Source organism: Harpegnathos saltator, unplaced genomic scaffold (genome assembly GCF_003227715.2).
Source record: "Harpegnathos saltator strain DR-91 unplaced genomic scaffold, Hsal_v8.6 scaffold587, whole genome shotgun sequence".
Classification (NCBI taxonomy): domain Eukaryota; kingdom Metazoa; phylum Arthropoda; class Insecta; order Hymenoptera; family Formicidae; genus Harpegnathos; species Harpegnathos saltator.
In genome coordinates this window covers 687,367-704,301 of record NW_020230412.1, presented here as the reverse complement: position 1 = coordinate 704,301, position 16,935 = coordinate 687,367, and the positions used below count along the sequence as shown (strand labels likewise).

At 37.9% G+C, this 16,935-nt stretch overlaps 1 protein-coding gene across 5 annotated transcripts in view; it reads left to right on the top strand.

Moving 5' to 3' along the window:
- LOC105186948 (cyclin-dependent kinase inhibitor 1) overlaps window positions 1-16,935 on the top strand; it is a 31,622-nt gene that overhangs the window by 12,336 nt on the left and 2,351 nt on the right. The window contains exons 1-3 of one of the 5 annotated variants that reach the window (XM_019843117.2): window positions 10,433-10,680; window positions 14,193-14,317; window positions 16,484-16,691. In XM_019843117.2, the coding sequence (XP_019698676.1) occupies window positions 14,310-14,317; window positions 16,484-16,691 (216 nt within the window). In that variant the 5' untranslated portion in view covers window positions 10,433-10,680; window positions 14,193-14,309. Of the gene's footprint in view, window positions 1-6,588; window positions 6,838-10,432; window positions 10,681-14,163; window positions 14,318-16,483; window positions 16,692-16,935 lie in introns of those variants that run through there. The other 4 variants (XM_025304034.1, XM_025304035.1, XM_011147483.3 and 1 more) reach the window with 4 other exon arrangements.

Genomic DNA, 16,935 nt, shown 5'->3' with positions numbered 1-16,935 from the left:
CAGTTTTACGGCGGCATAGATTAGCGCTATCTCGTGTGGCATCGGGAATCTTTTCTCGCGGTAACAGATGCAAATGGCCTGTTCGTCGTGTCCGAGAGGGGACCCGAGTCCGGCAGGAGTTTCTTCAGGGCGCTAAGCGTCTGCCCGTTTGCCGTTTGGTAACTCAAGCGGAATAATTACCAGCCCTGTGTGCATAGACACTCCGGCCGTGCCCCGCCTCGCCGCCTCCCTCCTGCCGCTGGCCCTTCGCTTTTTCAGCCGACTTCTCTCTCAAAGGGCAGGGGTGAAGCGAATTTACTCGGGGGTCTCTTCTTCTGCAGGTGTCGAGGCGCGGAACGAAAGAACCGCGTTACGCGTGGCTGCGCGAGTCGGATTTTTCGAATCTCACCCGAGCCGATATCGCCCCTTTTGCGTCTTGATCGTCGATCGTAGATTTAGCGATCGACCCATGTGATTCGAATCGCGTGATTGATCGATATCTATTAATTGAAGTACTTTATAGAGAGAAATCTTGTGACCGTTCCGGCTGGGGCTACAAATTTCGAAGCCTCAGCTCTTCGAAGCTTCGAAGCTTCGAATTCTCCATGCTTATTATATTTTTGTACAACTTTTCGTTGTTATTTATTCAGCAGATTTAAATCAGCAGAGATAAAATTCCCGTTGATGCGAAGAGTACAGAATAATTGTATATGAAGAGACAAAACATGTAGAATATATCCAGAGTTGGGAAGTAACTTGTTACTTGTAACGAACAGTTGTTACAGTTTTCTTTTCTTTTTTTGGTAACTGTAACTTAACTTCGTTGCTTTTTTCTCACCTATAACTGTAACTTAACTTAGTTACATTTATTTGATAATTAGTAATTAATTTAATAGTTACCTTAATAGTTACTTTATATATTTCAAAATTAAGTTTCTGGCAGATTAGCACGATAACGCTCCAATAAGCATACAGTTATTCTGGCTGCACTTGGAAAACGCGCTATTGCATCATCTATCTTTATCGCTCATGTAAACTCGTTCGTTAGATGTAAAGGATAAAATGACGTAATAGCACTGACAGTCTCCTCTCCGAACGCAATTTGTATTTCTTTCCAAAAAATTGTACGCCTATTGGACATTTCCGTCGCGCGTCGCCTTATTTGTTAACATAATCTACGTTTGGCGTGAAGTGCGCTGCATAGTTTTAGTTATATAAAAAGTTCAATAGATAAAACATTTCAACCTTCGAAGAAGAATTGTAAAATGCCGTAGCCAGTATATGCAGAAATATTGAGCAAAAATTTGGAAACGAGAACTGGGCATTTCTTTGCAAAAGCGTTGACAAAAAGATTATTCATGCAAGTAGAACTTCAACTGCAAATTTAAGAAAACATATAAATGTAAGTCTTTATTTATAAAATATCAATATATTTTTTAGTGAAAGAATCTAATTTTTTATGTTAGGATTATTTTTAATATTTTTAATATTTATTATCCTCATCAAATTCAATCACTTTCTTATAATTGTTATTAACAGTCTTAAAGAATAAATATGAATTGCTCATTTAAATTAATGAATCTAATTATCTATAATCTAAATAATCTAAAAGTTATGTACAATATGAGGAATATATAATAATCCACAAACTACCTTTATATAAAATTGAAGGAATTTATACAATTACGAAATTTAAAATAACACAATTATTGTAAAAAAGTAATTGAAAAGTAACGACTCGTAACTTTCTAAATAACTATAACTGTAACATGTTATTTTTGAAGGTCAGTAATTTGTAACTGTAACTAGTTACTTTTTTAGTGAAAAAAACTGTAACTGTTTTACAAAGTAACTTTCCTAACCCTGAGTATATCATATTTATATTCGAATCTTCTTTTATTTATTTTATTTATTCTATATATTTATTTATGAGAGAAACTCTACAAAGAGATAAAGAAGAGTGCAAAAAATGCTATGCAAATGATTACAGAATTCCACAAATTACACTATATAATAAAAATAACACTATATAAAAAATAAAGTATGTAAAAAGAGTTTTCTTGATTAGAAGTTTCCATAAAGTAACGTAGACAGACGCCATAGATCACTTAAAACTATTAACTGAATGTGAGAAGAAAACGCAAGTATGCAATGTACGTGTTCTTTTGTTAAATATCTCTTATTATACTTGAATTATATCTGAATAACGAAATTTCTCTCAAAGTGTAGATACTCGAATAATCTAATATTCATACATCTGAATGTTCGAAACTTCGAGAAGGCAAGCTGTATAACTCGAGCCAACAATCGTCATACTTCTTTTTTCTATGCACTGCTCGGTAACCTTGGTCTCGCGAATGTCGCTATTAACATGCCATTATCTGGTAAGACATTACGTTGTCGATTACGGAACTTTGTTGAATTCACAATACGAAGGAACCTCGCACGTTGCACGTCGCTTATGAAACGTATGTCGTAACGGTTGCGTAATGGTCAATAACGGTGCTAAAACGATAAATATTGTTATTATTACCCGCCACGATCGATGCTATCGATCGCGTTATATCGTATTATGTGCATTCCACTTGTGCAATAATCGTTCGGCGCGTTCAAGTGGTTACTATGCAGAAGCTCAGAAGGAAATAAGCGAATTAATCTCGATATACTCCATACAGCCATCAGTAATAAATCCGTCAAATCGGTCATGAAGTCAGGCGGGCCGCCATACTGCTGTCAATGTGAACATATTTTTATGCCCGGAAATAAAAGAATTTCTTTACCTCTTAATTTCAGCGTTATATCTTCGTGTTTACATAAATTCTCTTCGTTGATCTGCATATAAAAACATAAAATATCAAAGTAATTTATTTTGATGTATTTTGATGTAATTAAAACAAAATATTTCTTACAATATTTATATTGTCATTTATTTAAAATATTTGCTTTTCATTGACCTTATCTTAATACTTTTAAATATATAATGTTTCAGAAAGTAAGCAAGAAATAATAATAACGAATAATTGAATATTCGAGTACTCGAATACTCCGAGAATCTGAGTCATACTCGGATAACATTAAAAAAATTTGAGTAAAAAGATTGCACCCGAAACACCCAGAATTCACAATATTAGTTGCCAAGCTGGCGGACTAATTGTGTCGATAACTCAAATTAAATTCCCCATTTTATGCGCTTGAAGTACTCGGTACAAAAATTGTACCGAGAAAATTATCAGTTCTAACCCATTGAAGAACAATTATTTTACAGAAATTATTATAGAACGAAGGAATTAATCGATTTTCTAAAGACTTCAAATTAACATTAAAATTATTTTCTCTGGAAACTTAGGTGTGGCTGGATGTTGGATGCTGAAAACAAAATTGAAATATATTAACAAAATGCCCTAATTCGATAAAAAAAGGAAACGCCCTGCAAATGGGACACTGGCCGCTGATGAGTTAAACAATGGCTTCGTACAATTACGATTTCTCGCAGCACGTTGAGAGGGGATAAGCGCCGGATCGCGAATCACCAGCGATAATTCGCATCAAAGTCGAGCAAACACTCGAAGGTGCACTATCAGGGAACGGAAAAGGTGCGACAGTCAGTGCGAATTACCATCGATCATCGGTAATCTCACGGAATACTTTCGCTCGTAGCAAATAAATCGCGCGTTTCCGTCGTAAACGAAAAAAGTGATCGCGTTCAAATCATCAACATAAGAATATTTGGACAGATAATTAGAATGATAAAAGTTTTTCTCGGATGCATTTCCGAACGCGAGAAATTCTCTCTGTGTAATCGCCAGAAGTCAAGTTCTCTCATTGACCTCTCATTTGCTGCATTCCGAATTGCATAAAAAAAATGTTCAAAGTGTTTTGAAACTCAGTATACTGCTAATGCAGGCGAGGAAGTGTATCAATTCGCGATAAGGTGAAGGTTAGCTCAAGTCATTCAGCTAGACTCGTCATCACTCGGCTCATTCATATTTACCTTGTTTGTGTACATTTTACACGCACATTGACAGCTTATAATAAACTGACGTAGCGAATCCTCAAGAAAGAGAAAAAGAGAGAGAGAGAGGAAGCTGTTTCAATTGATTGCAAACTTCACGGTTCTAGCGCGAGTTGGTACAAAACCGAACACGTCCGAAGGAGCCGCGGCGGAAAAACCCGAAGTACCGTAAGTTCCCTTTACCGTTAATTGAACATTCCCCTCGCAGAATGTTCCGTCTAGATACTCTTGTATCGATGGTGTGAACGGTAAGAACGTTTGGAACGATCGTTCGTTTCGTCGCGTCGCGCTCTATTGACGGCGTGAAAAGGAAAAACTTACAGGCGATTGATCCTCGCGTGTTTTACGAACGAGTATACGTGTCAATTGTCTTTATCAATCGGCACGATCGGTCCCGAAGTAAAAGCACATTCAAAACAATCGGAAGGGAAAGAATTTTCAGAGTTTTTCAGGGTTGCAGATGTGCTTACGTAAATCTTTTTGGCATAAATTGTGATCGAATCGAATGGAATAAAAATCGAGATAAGCTGACGTAAGTTCTGTAAAATTTGGTCAACGATAAAAAATAAACGATATATACGACTACAACGAGAGGGTTGCACTGTGTCGGTAAAATTGCAATTTCAAGAGAATGTCTCGGCATTCGGATTTCGGTATTATGATTTTTCAAAAAATCGTTCACTTTTTAAATTTTGATATATTTTTTCTGGATAATGTCTATTCTGTAAATCTATCTCTGATAAAAAGTTAAATAAATCAAACGATAAATACGGCCGATAATGTTTTGGGTCAACTTTATGGTCGTCTTATTGAATTAAATGTTATATATGTGTGTGTGAACTTGTTTAACAAACAAGAGGTCGAAAGAACAGCAAAATTTGATGGAAATTATCGAGACATTTAGTCCATCATGTATACATTCGGTCTCATGGATGCCTTACCATCGATATATCGATAGTTAAAGATTTCCAACTTACTACATTGGATTCTAAAATTTCTACAAATTTCTCATAACTGTTGATTGACACAAAAAGCAAAAACGTGCTCAAAGTAGCTCAAATGGTGCTCAAGTAGTGAAATTTTAATAACCCGACATTCTGTATGCGTCAGTAATAAGTTTATCCGCTTACGGATGTTAAGAGGAATAAGTAAGAAGATGATATATAAAATTGACGTAAATAATTCATTACAAAAATATAAACACAATTTTGCAATAAATATACAAGTAAACATATGAATCTGTTTTTTAATCTAATACCGTAGCAAGTTTGAGCTGCTGAGAAGACTGCTTCGAAGAACGAACAGAACTGAATATAAATGCGATAATTAATTTTTCATATTAACATAATTTTTTATATTAACATTTTGTCTGTCCTTTTCAACGGTTTTACTCAACTTTTCTTGAAAGCGCTATATTTGCAAGCAGCAAATCTCTTTTTTGACGCACATGAAACGTTTAGTAATCAAACTCTGCTTTGAACACGTTCCCGCTTTCTGAATTGATCGGCTGCCACGAGAAATGCGTTCCTAAAATCGAAAACGGCTGAAAACTATCGATATATCGCGATAGTAAAGTATATGCGAGAGTACAGTCATGGTCTGTTCTTTGTAGCTGCACTGTTGAACTGGTGCAATAAGTTAAAGTGAGACAAATATAGGTTTTCTCACTCTAGCTTATTGCACCAGTTCAGCAGTGCAGCTACAAAGAACAGATCATCAGTTACAAAACGGTTCAGATACAATGAAATACGAAGCACCCGAAATCGAAATTGAGAACCACTATACTTGACAATAATAAGGGTATTAATCAATATGTATTAATCAACGATGACGGGAGCTGAAGTGATGGTATGCACTCAGATAGTGAATAAAAAATATTTACATTTCTCTGAATGCTCCATATCGCAGTGTGACGTCAGACAACGTCGTCACTCGGGCTTTTATAATAACCAATAACTCACAAGCTCATCAGTGATACTTTAAAAAACAAGCGTCTCTTTTCTTCATAGTGTCAAAAGTGTTCTCCAGTCAAATGTACAACCCTGAAGTGGAATTCCTTCGACTCTGGCCCGATTGCCAACATTTATTTTTTTCTCCTCTTTTTTTTCAGCACGTTGCTCGGTAAACTGCATCCTTGGTCTCGCGAATGTCGCTATTAATAACAATCGCGCGCAATGTTAATCGGAGCGCTATCGTTGACAGCATCGCGCGCTCATCGCTAATTACGTTCCATTCCCGGCGAACGGTCTCGCGAAAGGAGACATTAATCTGGCGCGGAGCGAAACACGCACGACTGAAGCGACTCGACGAAGCGAGGCTCTCGCTCTGGCTCTCGTCCGCCCATTACCCCGCGTGTTTCCGAAGGATCGTAATAATGCTCGTGGAACGCGCGATGACGTACTTTCACGGAAGGATAATCGTTCGCCGACCGCTGTAGAATTCTCGCGTCGCGCCGCGCCGCGCTGCGCCGCGCCGCGCCGCGCCGCGCGAGAGATGAACGTCCGGCCGATGAAACGGCGCGGTTAACGGCTCGTTTCGCGCGCATGCGTCTCTCGCAATGTCGTTCCTAAGGCGAATCTAGGCTAGTCAGCTGCAATCGAGATGCAGCAAATGACTAGTCTCTCGCTATGGGGCTAGTTGCAGTCTGACAGTCTCCCGACAGCGAGTCTCTGCCGCGAGTTTCATTGTCTTGGACGTTCCGGCGTGTTCGCGCCGATCTTTCCGGAACATTCGACGCCTCCTCCGTCGCATGAGGACGATCTTCAACGCTGTATAGTTCGAGTACGCGAACAGTGCGGGTTACAGCTTTGTTCACTGACACGACCACTCGACACGCGTGCCAACTGGTAATTTTATTTCTGGATTATACGAAATCTTTATTTTGCGATTATTTTGCGTGTGAACGATGGTGTGTATATTAACCGGAAATAATATCACTTGACGTGGTCAAAGCTTCGAAGTTTCTCCAAATAATTCGATGCTTAAAGTCGAAGCTCGAACCTCCGAATAATTCGACTTCTGTTACTTACAAATAGTTCACAGTTATTTAAAATTAGTTCGTATTATTTACGATTAATTCAAATTTTGTTCGAAAATTCGAGATATCGAAGCTTTCAATAGAACTGATTTCGATTAATCGAACGTACGAATGTTCACTTTGAAATTTTGTTTCCTAGATATAATGTCTCGAAGTAGGAGAAGTTTCGAAAAACCGAAGCTTCCAGTGTAATTTATATTTCTATTTCTATTTATTAATCAGTTAAGGAGTCGTAAATGAGCGATCTATGAGCGCTCGTTGACAATAAAGTATCTTTATGAATTCCGGCAAAATCACACAAGTGGTTCGTGAAATATGACATTCCTAGCAAACGAGCCGATGTACACGGTGCTCCGTAAGAAGCTACTAAAACTAATCAGTTGCCATTTTTAAACGTACATAGAACGCAAGGGAAATAAAATATCTTTCGATACAGAATATTCGGCAATTTTATTTATACAGGGTGTCCCGTAAATCGAGATCAATCGCTCAGAAGATGAATGAGGAAAAAGAAGAAAGAAAGTTGATATGAACATAGGTCCGGAAATGCGTTGTTCTCGAGTTATAGCCATTCTTACGTTGAAATTTGAAGTTGTTTTGCTTTCGAATTTTTTTGTTAAAATTGAAACAGAAGACGGTTTTTATGAGTTTTATAACATAATTTAAAATCAAATAAAAGTTGCGAGCTGCTTTAGCACTATCTAGCACTACTAAGATGCAGCCCGCTACTAAATACCATAGGAGCGACGAACTGTTGGGTCCTGATCTCTGCCAAGGGATGCTAAGCGGGTTGTACCTTGGTAGTGCTGGATAGTGCTAAAACAGCCCGCAACTTTTATTTGACTTTAATTATGTTATAAAATTCATAAAAATCATCTCCTGTTTCAATTTTGACAAAAAAATTCAAAAGCGAAGCAATTTCAAATTTCAACGTAAAAATGGTAAGAACTCGAGAACAACGCATTTCCGGACTTATGTTCGTATCGACTTTCTTGTTTTTGGGTCCTCATTCATCTCCTGATTGGCCTTGATTTACGGGACACCCTATATATAAACTAAAGATAATAAAAGATGTTTCTGTCACTTGATAAATGTTTATAAAAAATATTCAAATATCGCGAATCTTATTGATATATATATATATATATATGTGTGTGTGTGTGTGTGTGTATAATATATGTATATATCAAAATAATATCGAGGTAATCGTGAGAAAATGATCGAATCATGTTGAAAAGTGGATTTTATAGTTATTTTCTCCTTATTTTGACGTCACTATAATTTTCTGCTTTGCTTGGAGCGGGAGAGAAAAAAGGATAAAATTGACAGAATAAAAACTCACATTCATAACTGTCAAGGTAATTTCGTAAGAAGTTATATTATTTTTATCCTGTACATTAAACGGTTGATTGAAACAATTGGTATTATATATTAACCGAACAGCCGACGATTCTTCTGCCATTAAATAAATAGCCATTGATACACTCTCGGTATCTCAGTTCAAATTGCTCCTATTAAAATAAAATGATACAGATGATTATTCGGATAAAGTTCTAACACCAATTTATATTTTTACCTAGATATTATAAATATATATTTTCAACCGCATCTTCAATTGAGAAAAATATTATTTTTAAGAAATTATTTAAGATGTGACGTCCACAGATAATTTAGTCTACATTACTGCGAATGTGTAAGATATTGAAATATTGTTTTTACTCATACATCGTAGACGTTCGCGTTAACATTGCACATCACTCAGCATTGAGACTAAAATTGTATTGGGATTTTACAATAAGAAAAATAGGTGTCAAGAAGAATTTACAAATTCCATCTTATCTTCCTCTAGCTAATTTTTAAATCACCTCGGTTCGGGACACTGTTTATATACGTCCCTGTTTTAAGAAACGAATTGTTCTTATTTCTTACGCGAATTTCTCGGACAGAGCGATCGCAATGTTCCTGTTGTAGCGCTCCTGTCGAGATCCTGTCCTATCCAGATAAAGTTTTGACACCAATTTATATTTTTATCTAGATATTATAAATATATATTTTCATCCGCATCTTTAATTGAGAGAAATATTATTTTTATAAAATTACTTAAGATGTGACGGCCATAGATAATTTAGTCTACATTACTGCGAATGTGTAAAATATTGAAATATTTGTCTTTACATCGTAGACGTTTGCATCAACAATTGTACGTATCACACGGCATCGAGACTGAGATTGTATTGGGATTTTACAATAAAAGAGAAAAGAGTGTCACGAAGAATTTACAAATTCCATCTTATTTTCTTCTAGTTAATTTTTAAATCACCTAAGTACAGGACGCTACTTATACACGCTTTTATACCTGCTTTATAACCCTTTAACGCCTACTGGTAACTGTAGTTACTAGAAACGCATTTAAGAATCCGTAACTTGGTCAAAAAAGGAGATATTTTCGTTTTCTTCGCGCCACTGTAAAGATGAATTCTTCTTCTAAAAAATGGTATATAGATTGTATGTAGATTCGGTTTAGTCTGTTTTTAGCTCAATTTTAATGATAACATGTTTTGTTAAATTCCAAGTAGACATAGTTAGCATTGTTACTGACTGATTTAGAAGTGCACTACAAATGAATAGATTGGTATCTGTTATAATTTTATACATTTGGAAGCTTTCTCAGATACAAAATGTGAAATTAAAAGAATACAGAAATTAAAAATGGCGAATCCGATATGGTGGACACGAAAATCAAGAAATCAACCTATTTTCATGAAACCTGGTGACCTACAGTTTTTTATGCGGCGAAAAATGAAGAGGCGATTGACTATCTAAATGGTGATCCATAAGATATTCTTCTGAAATAGTAAGCTTGACACTCTGAATGATACTCACAAATCTACTATCTAATATATAGTGAGTGATCACTCACAAATATAGTAAAGTTTCAGCTCAAAAATGTCAAGCTGACTATCAGAGTTATGATAGTACAGATTACTCTTCATTTTTCTCTGTATAGGTTGCTCATTTCGTATATGCTTTTAGGATCCAAGTCATATTTACCAATAGACAAAAAACAAACAATAAAAAGACCCAATATAAAATTCTGATATTTTTTTTTTGTTATCACTACTTATAGTCTCAGTTCAAAAAAACTCAAATTTTATTCTTAAAACACTTATAAGAAAGTCGGGCGTTAAGGGGTTAAGAAACGAATTGTTCCTATTTCTTACGCAAATTTCTCGGACGGGGTGGTCGCAATGTTCCCGTTGTGGCGCTCCTGTCAAAATCCTATCAATGAGAACGACGAACTAACGAACACACGCACCCCCAATGCGCGCGCACGCGAAGTCACCCCCGGCAGGCTCGGGCGATCACGGGTCGCCACCCCCAAACGGCGCTTATCGATCGGGTGCAGCCGCGCACATCGAGCAGCAACAACACGGCACCGCAGGTCGTTCGAACGAGGACGCCGAACGGACGCGTTAAAGAGACGCGCGCGTGCCAAGACGAGATAAATGAGCGCGTGCGAACCGCGGAGTGGCGAGAAAAGTGCGATTCGGATCGAGTGCGCTCGCCTGTGTAATTAGCAACAGATAAAGTCGATGCCTTATCGTCGTTCGACAACATTCGCGGCAGACGGAATGAGGGACACCCCGGGAGAGTAAGTGGATGACCGTATGAACGGGTTAAACTCGGGGAATCCGGCTTATCGGTTTGACACATATGTCTGCGTACGTCTGCGTCTGCTGAATCGTCCCGTCGTGGGACGATGTTCATTTTGTCAATGAGATTTTCGGCGACGAGCTCGCAAGACAGCGCGATTGCCTAAAATGCGGACATTTAAAGAACGTTCAAGACTAGTGGGGTGTCCTTGGATGTCTTGATACGTCTTTCCGAATCGCGTCGGTGTGAATAGCGTTGTAGATGCAATTTCCTTCGACGGCCTCCAAATTGCGCGAATGTCTAAAACACGTCTTGGGAACGTTTAAAGGGAGATAAGCAGGGTGTCTTTTAGACGTCTCTAAGATGTCTATCAGAGTCATATTTATGACTATGGATTGACATTTGGCTCACGTAAAATATTCAGACCTGGATTTGGAGTTAGATCTGGGTTTCTCGGCTGAGTAATACGATATACAGAGTAACGTCGAAGAAGATGACCGAATTTCAGTATCGTATTCCTAAGGACTCTTCCTAAGGATGAGAAAAGGTTATACTAGTATAAACATAGTCTGAAAACTCTTCCTTTCCGAGATATAAACACTTTTTTGTTTCTGATTGAGTATTGTAGGAATGTTTAAAGCTTACTTCAAGAAATTACTGAAAATGGTTTCATGGCAACAATACACGCTTCATATCGACATTGCAGAGAAGAACGTTCGAAGACGTTCCAAAATTCCTGGTGTATTCCGAATGTTGTACATTACATGCGGCTGTAATCCGAGTTTTTAGTGTTTCCAGACTATCAGTAGTGTTATTATCATAAACTAAACTTTTAAGATGTCCTCATAAATAAAAATCTAAAGTTACGTCAGGGGAGCGTGCAGGCCATGCAATCGGTCCTCCTCTGCTGATCCACCGATGATGTAATTGCTATTAAGATATTCTCTAGCGGTTCGATTAAAATGGGCCGGAGCTCCATCGGAGCATAAACCACATTCGAGTGCACGTTGCCAGTGACATATCTTGTAATAGTGTAGAAAGTTCACTTTCCCGTATATAATTTCTTTTAGCGTATAAGTTCAAAGATTATGTATAATTTTTACCGTTGAGCGTAAATGGAAGAAAAACTGGTCCAATAAGTGAGACTCCAATAATTCCAATGCACACGTTGCATGAAAACTGCTACTGGTGCTGAGATTGATTAACAGCATGTTAATTAATTGGTTAGCAGCGTGTTAACTAAGCTTCAAACATTCTTACAATATTCAATCAGAAACAAAAAAGTGTTTATTTCTCGAAAAGGAAGAATTTCCGGATCTGTGTGTACTTTTTCTCGTCCTTAAGAAGAATAGAATGCGGTACCGATGTTTGACCACCTTTTTCAGTCATGTCACCCTGTATATGACACTTATGCTTGTGATCGCGATTGAAAACTGAAGAACTCGCATCTAACTCTCCATTGATATCTGAGCATTTTACTCGGAGCCCAAACAACGCCCGTCAGATATTTTCGCCTGAAATCATATTTATACGGCTCGGGAATCGAAGCGAATATTTCTCCGCACCGTGAAGGTCTAAAGCCTACGGTCTATGAAGGTCTACGAAGTATTTACGTCGTCTGAAGTACGACATTCCGGACGTAACTTCAACCTCGAGATAGGAGTATGTGGCGAAAACACGTGGAAGATGGAATTGGCGAAGGCCGCGCTGATATCACACTTGGGAAACGTTGGCCGCGATACCGATCGCGTGGATGAGATATTTTGCCCGTCCCTCTTCACTCACGAATTCCTTGATCGATCCGAGGTCTATCGGTATCACCTGCGACCGGAAGAAGCGTAATGTCGCTGCTAATAGCTACGTTATATCCGAGAACGCGTTAAAAAGCGTACGTACAAGCGGATATTTGTCCGGGTTAGTTGAACGTTGTAAGTGGGTCAGGGAAAGGCGTGTAAACCTGTACTACCTGTTTGATAGATTGTAAGCGTTGCGCATAGGTGGAGGTACGAAGGAATAAGACTGCGAGAATCTCGGCTTGAAACGCTATTATTTGTACGCGATATCGCGAGAACAACGTCGCAGATGATACTGCCGTTTTCACGAAAAAAGGGGGAAAATATTACAAACAGATTATCTGCTTTGCGCATGAGTTACCAGATAATGCGCGAAATATTGTAATTAGTTGTGTCAATTTGGGGCATCAGAGCACTTGTTGTGGGTGCTACTTGAGTCAGATACTACTTGAATACCGGGTGTTCGAATTTCCCGAGCATTGTCCGACTACTCGAGTGTATCTCTCAAATTACCCGTCAAATTACCCAGTTATTTGTTTTTATCATATGTTCTTATATTTATTATTCATTTATTCTTGTTATTTTTTTTTTTATTTATTCTCTAAATTATTCTAGGCATGAAAGTAAGTTGCGATAAAACTTCTTCGGCACGTCACATTTTATAGTTGTGGAGAAATAACCTTAACCGCAATTTTAATTGTAAATTTCTCAATATTTTGATGTGATGCGGCAATTTAAAAACCGGATTCGTATTCAGCATCCAAAAAACTACAAGAAATTACTAACTTCATTCTGGTGTCTGAAAAAAAGTCATCCTTTGCCGAACTGTGTTATTATTGCTCTCGCCGTTATTCATCTTTCGTTGACCTCGTCTTGATACTTTTACACGCGGATTGGCGGGGGGGAAGAGTATGTTTATATAAAAATAAACGACACTATTGAAGAAGAAGTAATAATTATGGAGAGATAGGTACCACCTATCCTGATTTCCATGATACTGAGGTATGTTATCAAAGTCATTATCTTGAACAATGTTGTGAATGTTTTAGCCCGCGCTTATTGTTTACTACAAAGTTATTAATAAAAGGACTGTTCTAAACTAAATGTAATTCTTCGACACAATGTACGTTATAATATAGTAAGCAATATATATATGAACGGAGCTCCTCCCTCTGCACCACCTCCCCGCTCAAAAACTAACCCAATCTAATCCAATTTCTGCTTCTAGTAACTTCTAGTAATAATATTTCTTCGTATAAATACTTATATGTTAAATTGTACGAAGAAATATTATAGAATCACTAGAAGCAGAGGTTGTGTTAGATTGGATTAGTTTAGAGTGGAAAAGGGGTACAGGGGGAAGGCCGAAGCGTCTGCCCTGATCATATTCTTCCTTAGAACACCGATTTCCGAAAGTCGCAAGAAATACCAACATAGAGGAAGGTAAACAGAAATGACTCGGCTTCTTTATTCAACAAATACTATAACAAGCATCATATTTATACACGGTATTAGAAAATTACATATTATTCATTGCATTTCTTTTGTCAATAACTTCGTTATAAATAATGAGCGCGGGCTAAAACAACTTTCGGCCTCCACAACATTACTCAAAGTAATGACCCTGGTAACATATCTCAACATCATTCGAAATCGGGAGGTCTCTATCCTCTGCATAATTGCTGAAGAAATTTCTCGTCTCTGGATACTCGGATAGTATGTGGAACTTAGAAACACCCGTTTTGTATCGATGACACTAACTGTAACGCGTGCATCGAGTTCGCATCACAGGAAATGTTGATCGTGCGAAAGCAAGGACTTCCGAGAGTTCCACATGCGAAAGTAAGTAATAAACATTACATTCGTCGGTATGCGTCCGTAATGGCGTATGCCGGAAGTGAGATGCATTCCAATACACCCGCCCGACGACACGTCAACCGATAATATTACGGGTTTCTCTTCTGCCTTTCTCTTTCCCTCTCTCTCTTTCTCTCTCCCTCTCTCCTGTCGCTCGCATGCATAGAGAGCCTTGTCGAACGCAGAGACCTCGCTTCTTCGCTCGATGTGTACCACTTTGTTTACAAAACGCGAAGTGTTATGCTTCTAACTCGGCCCCGCGTCGCCTCGACGACTAATACCGAGTACTGTTATTCCGTAAAGAACTCCTCCGCTACTTCGCTGGCTTTGCGCGGAAATACCGAGGACACTATAAACTCTTAAGGCGTCGTGAAAATGTCTGAAAAAAGGAGGACATTTTTAACCCATTAATGCCGGCTGGGACAGAAATTTCGCGTTGATTTCAATGTTATGAACTTTTATGAAAATTTTTATGAAAATGTTCGAAAATTTTAATCCAAAGTATTACTAGGGATTTTCGAGGTCGCTCTTTCCGAATTCGCTGCGAGAATCATAAAAATATGAGTGTTTGTATTGATTTGTAACGGTTTTTGTTTTTCAAAAAATGCGATTTTTTCTCGTCAATTTTTTTTTAAATCATGAATTTCATCTTGATAAAAATGTTGGATATTACTGAAAAGTGTGTCCTTGTGACCAATCGTGTCCTCGAGACTTGTAATTTCAAAAATATATCATACATCTGGACGTAAAATTTTCTGTACTTTTCAAATCTGTTATAAAAAATATAAATTTTGCAACAAAAAATCAACGTTGGGCCCCGTTAGGCCCAAAAAATACATCAGATCCAAATTTGAGGCCTACCACGTGAAAAAACTCGATTAACAGGACAACTTTTACTTTGGATAATTTTTCATAAAAATGCACTCATAACGAATTATTCGACTGAGTTCCCAAGAATCCGGCGATATCTATGGTGATACACATATATGGTCGCCATATTGAAATTACTAAATTGCAACAAATTTCAGAACCACATATATTTTAAATACAAGTCCCGAGGACACGATTGGAGTACTTTTCAGTAATATTCAACATTTTTATCAAGATGAAATCCATGATTTAAAAAAAAATTGACGAGAAAAATCGCTTTTTTTGGAAAAAGACCGTTACAAATCAATACAAACACTCATTTTTGTATGATTCTCGCAGCGGATTCAGAAAGAGCGACCTCGAAAAGTACCCCTAGTAATGTACTTTGGATTAAAATTTTCGAGCATTTTCATAAAAATTCATAACATTGAAATCAATGCGAAATTTCTGTCCCAGTCGGCATTAATGGGTTAAGTGTTCTCAAGACGTCCGAAAGATGTTTAAAAAAGAAAGAAGTCTTCCTTGGACGTCTTAGTCTTAGAAGTCTTTAGAAGTCTTCTTAGAGTTTTTGAAATGTCTTGTAAAACAAGCGGAACGTTTTCAAGCGTCTTGAAGACCGGAATTAACATTTTCAATGAATTTCTTTAGACTGCACACTCTCAGCAGGAGTTATCAACTGTTGCAATGTAGCATTTATATTTATATCCTTCTGCGTATTTTGGAGACGATGATAAGTAAGAGTTCGTTTGTCCCTCTGGATTGATCGCGCTGCGAATTTTCAAAAATTTACTTCTCTCTCTACCAAATGACTTACGACGCCGACATCTCAAAGCATTCTTCTCAGACAGGTTCTCAGCGATTATCCGGCTCTGAAGTACTCTGCGCCTAAAGGATGCACTCATAATCGTTACTTGAAACCTGTCTCTTGTGAGACACTCAGGTCCAAATTTAGAGCTGGATTCAAGTCTTTTCTCGGAATTATACGATACATACGTGACAGCATTATATTTGTAATCGCGATTCAACTGAAAAGCTCACGTTTCGCTCTAAACTGAACTCTGAGTATTTCACACGTTAAGCAAGTTAAACACGTTAAATGCGTTAAACAAGTTTTAAATAACGGCTATCAATGCGGGTCTAACGCGTCCTCCAGAGATCCGGGATTGCGTAACGAAAAGTCAATCTAATAAATTACTTTGACAAATATAAAAGAATATGCGAAAATATGTCTACAAAGTTTTGTTGTAATTAGCCGCTAAAGAGATTTACTTCCTCGAAAAGGGCTCGCCTGACGATGGAAGAAAGGAACGTCGACCAGCAGGAAGAGGTTATACGTCGAAACCTGCGCAGGAGACTTTTCCAGGACGACGAGGATGATGACAGCGGACAATCGACAAACAGTGAGAGCGGCGACGGGCAAACGAGCAATGGCGAGAACGATAACCTTGCCAATCGTCTGTTCGAGGAAGCTCGACGGAATCGAGAGAATGTGAGAAATAAAAACAAACTTCTTTCTTTTTTCTTCACTTTCGTTGACACGTGCCATTAAATCTGAACGGAGCCAAGGCCGCGTACCGAATTAAAACGATCCTTCGTCTCGATTTGGTATTTTGAGTGTCATGGACACATGTATATACAGGGTGCCCGGGATCTTTTGGAAACGAAAAATTATGAAGATTCATTAGATCAAATTGACATGAGAAGAAATATCATGCACCATTTTGCAAAAATTA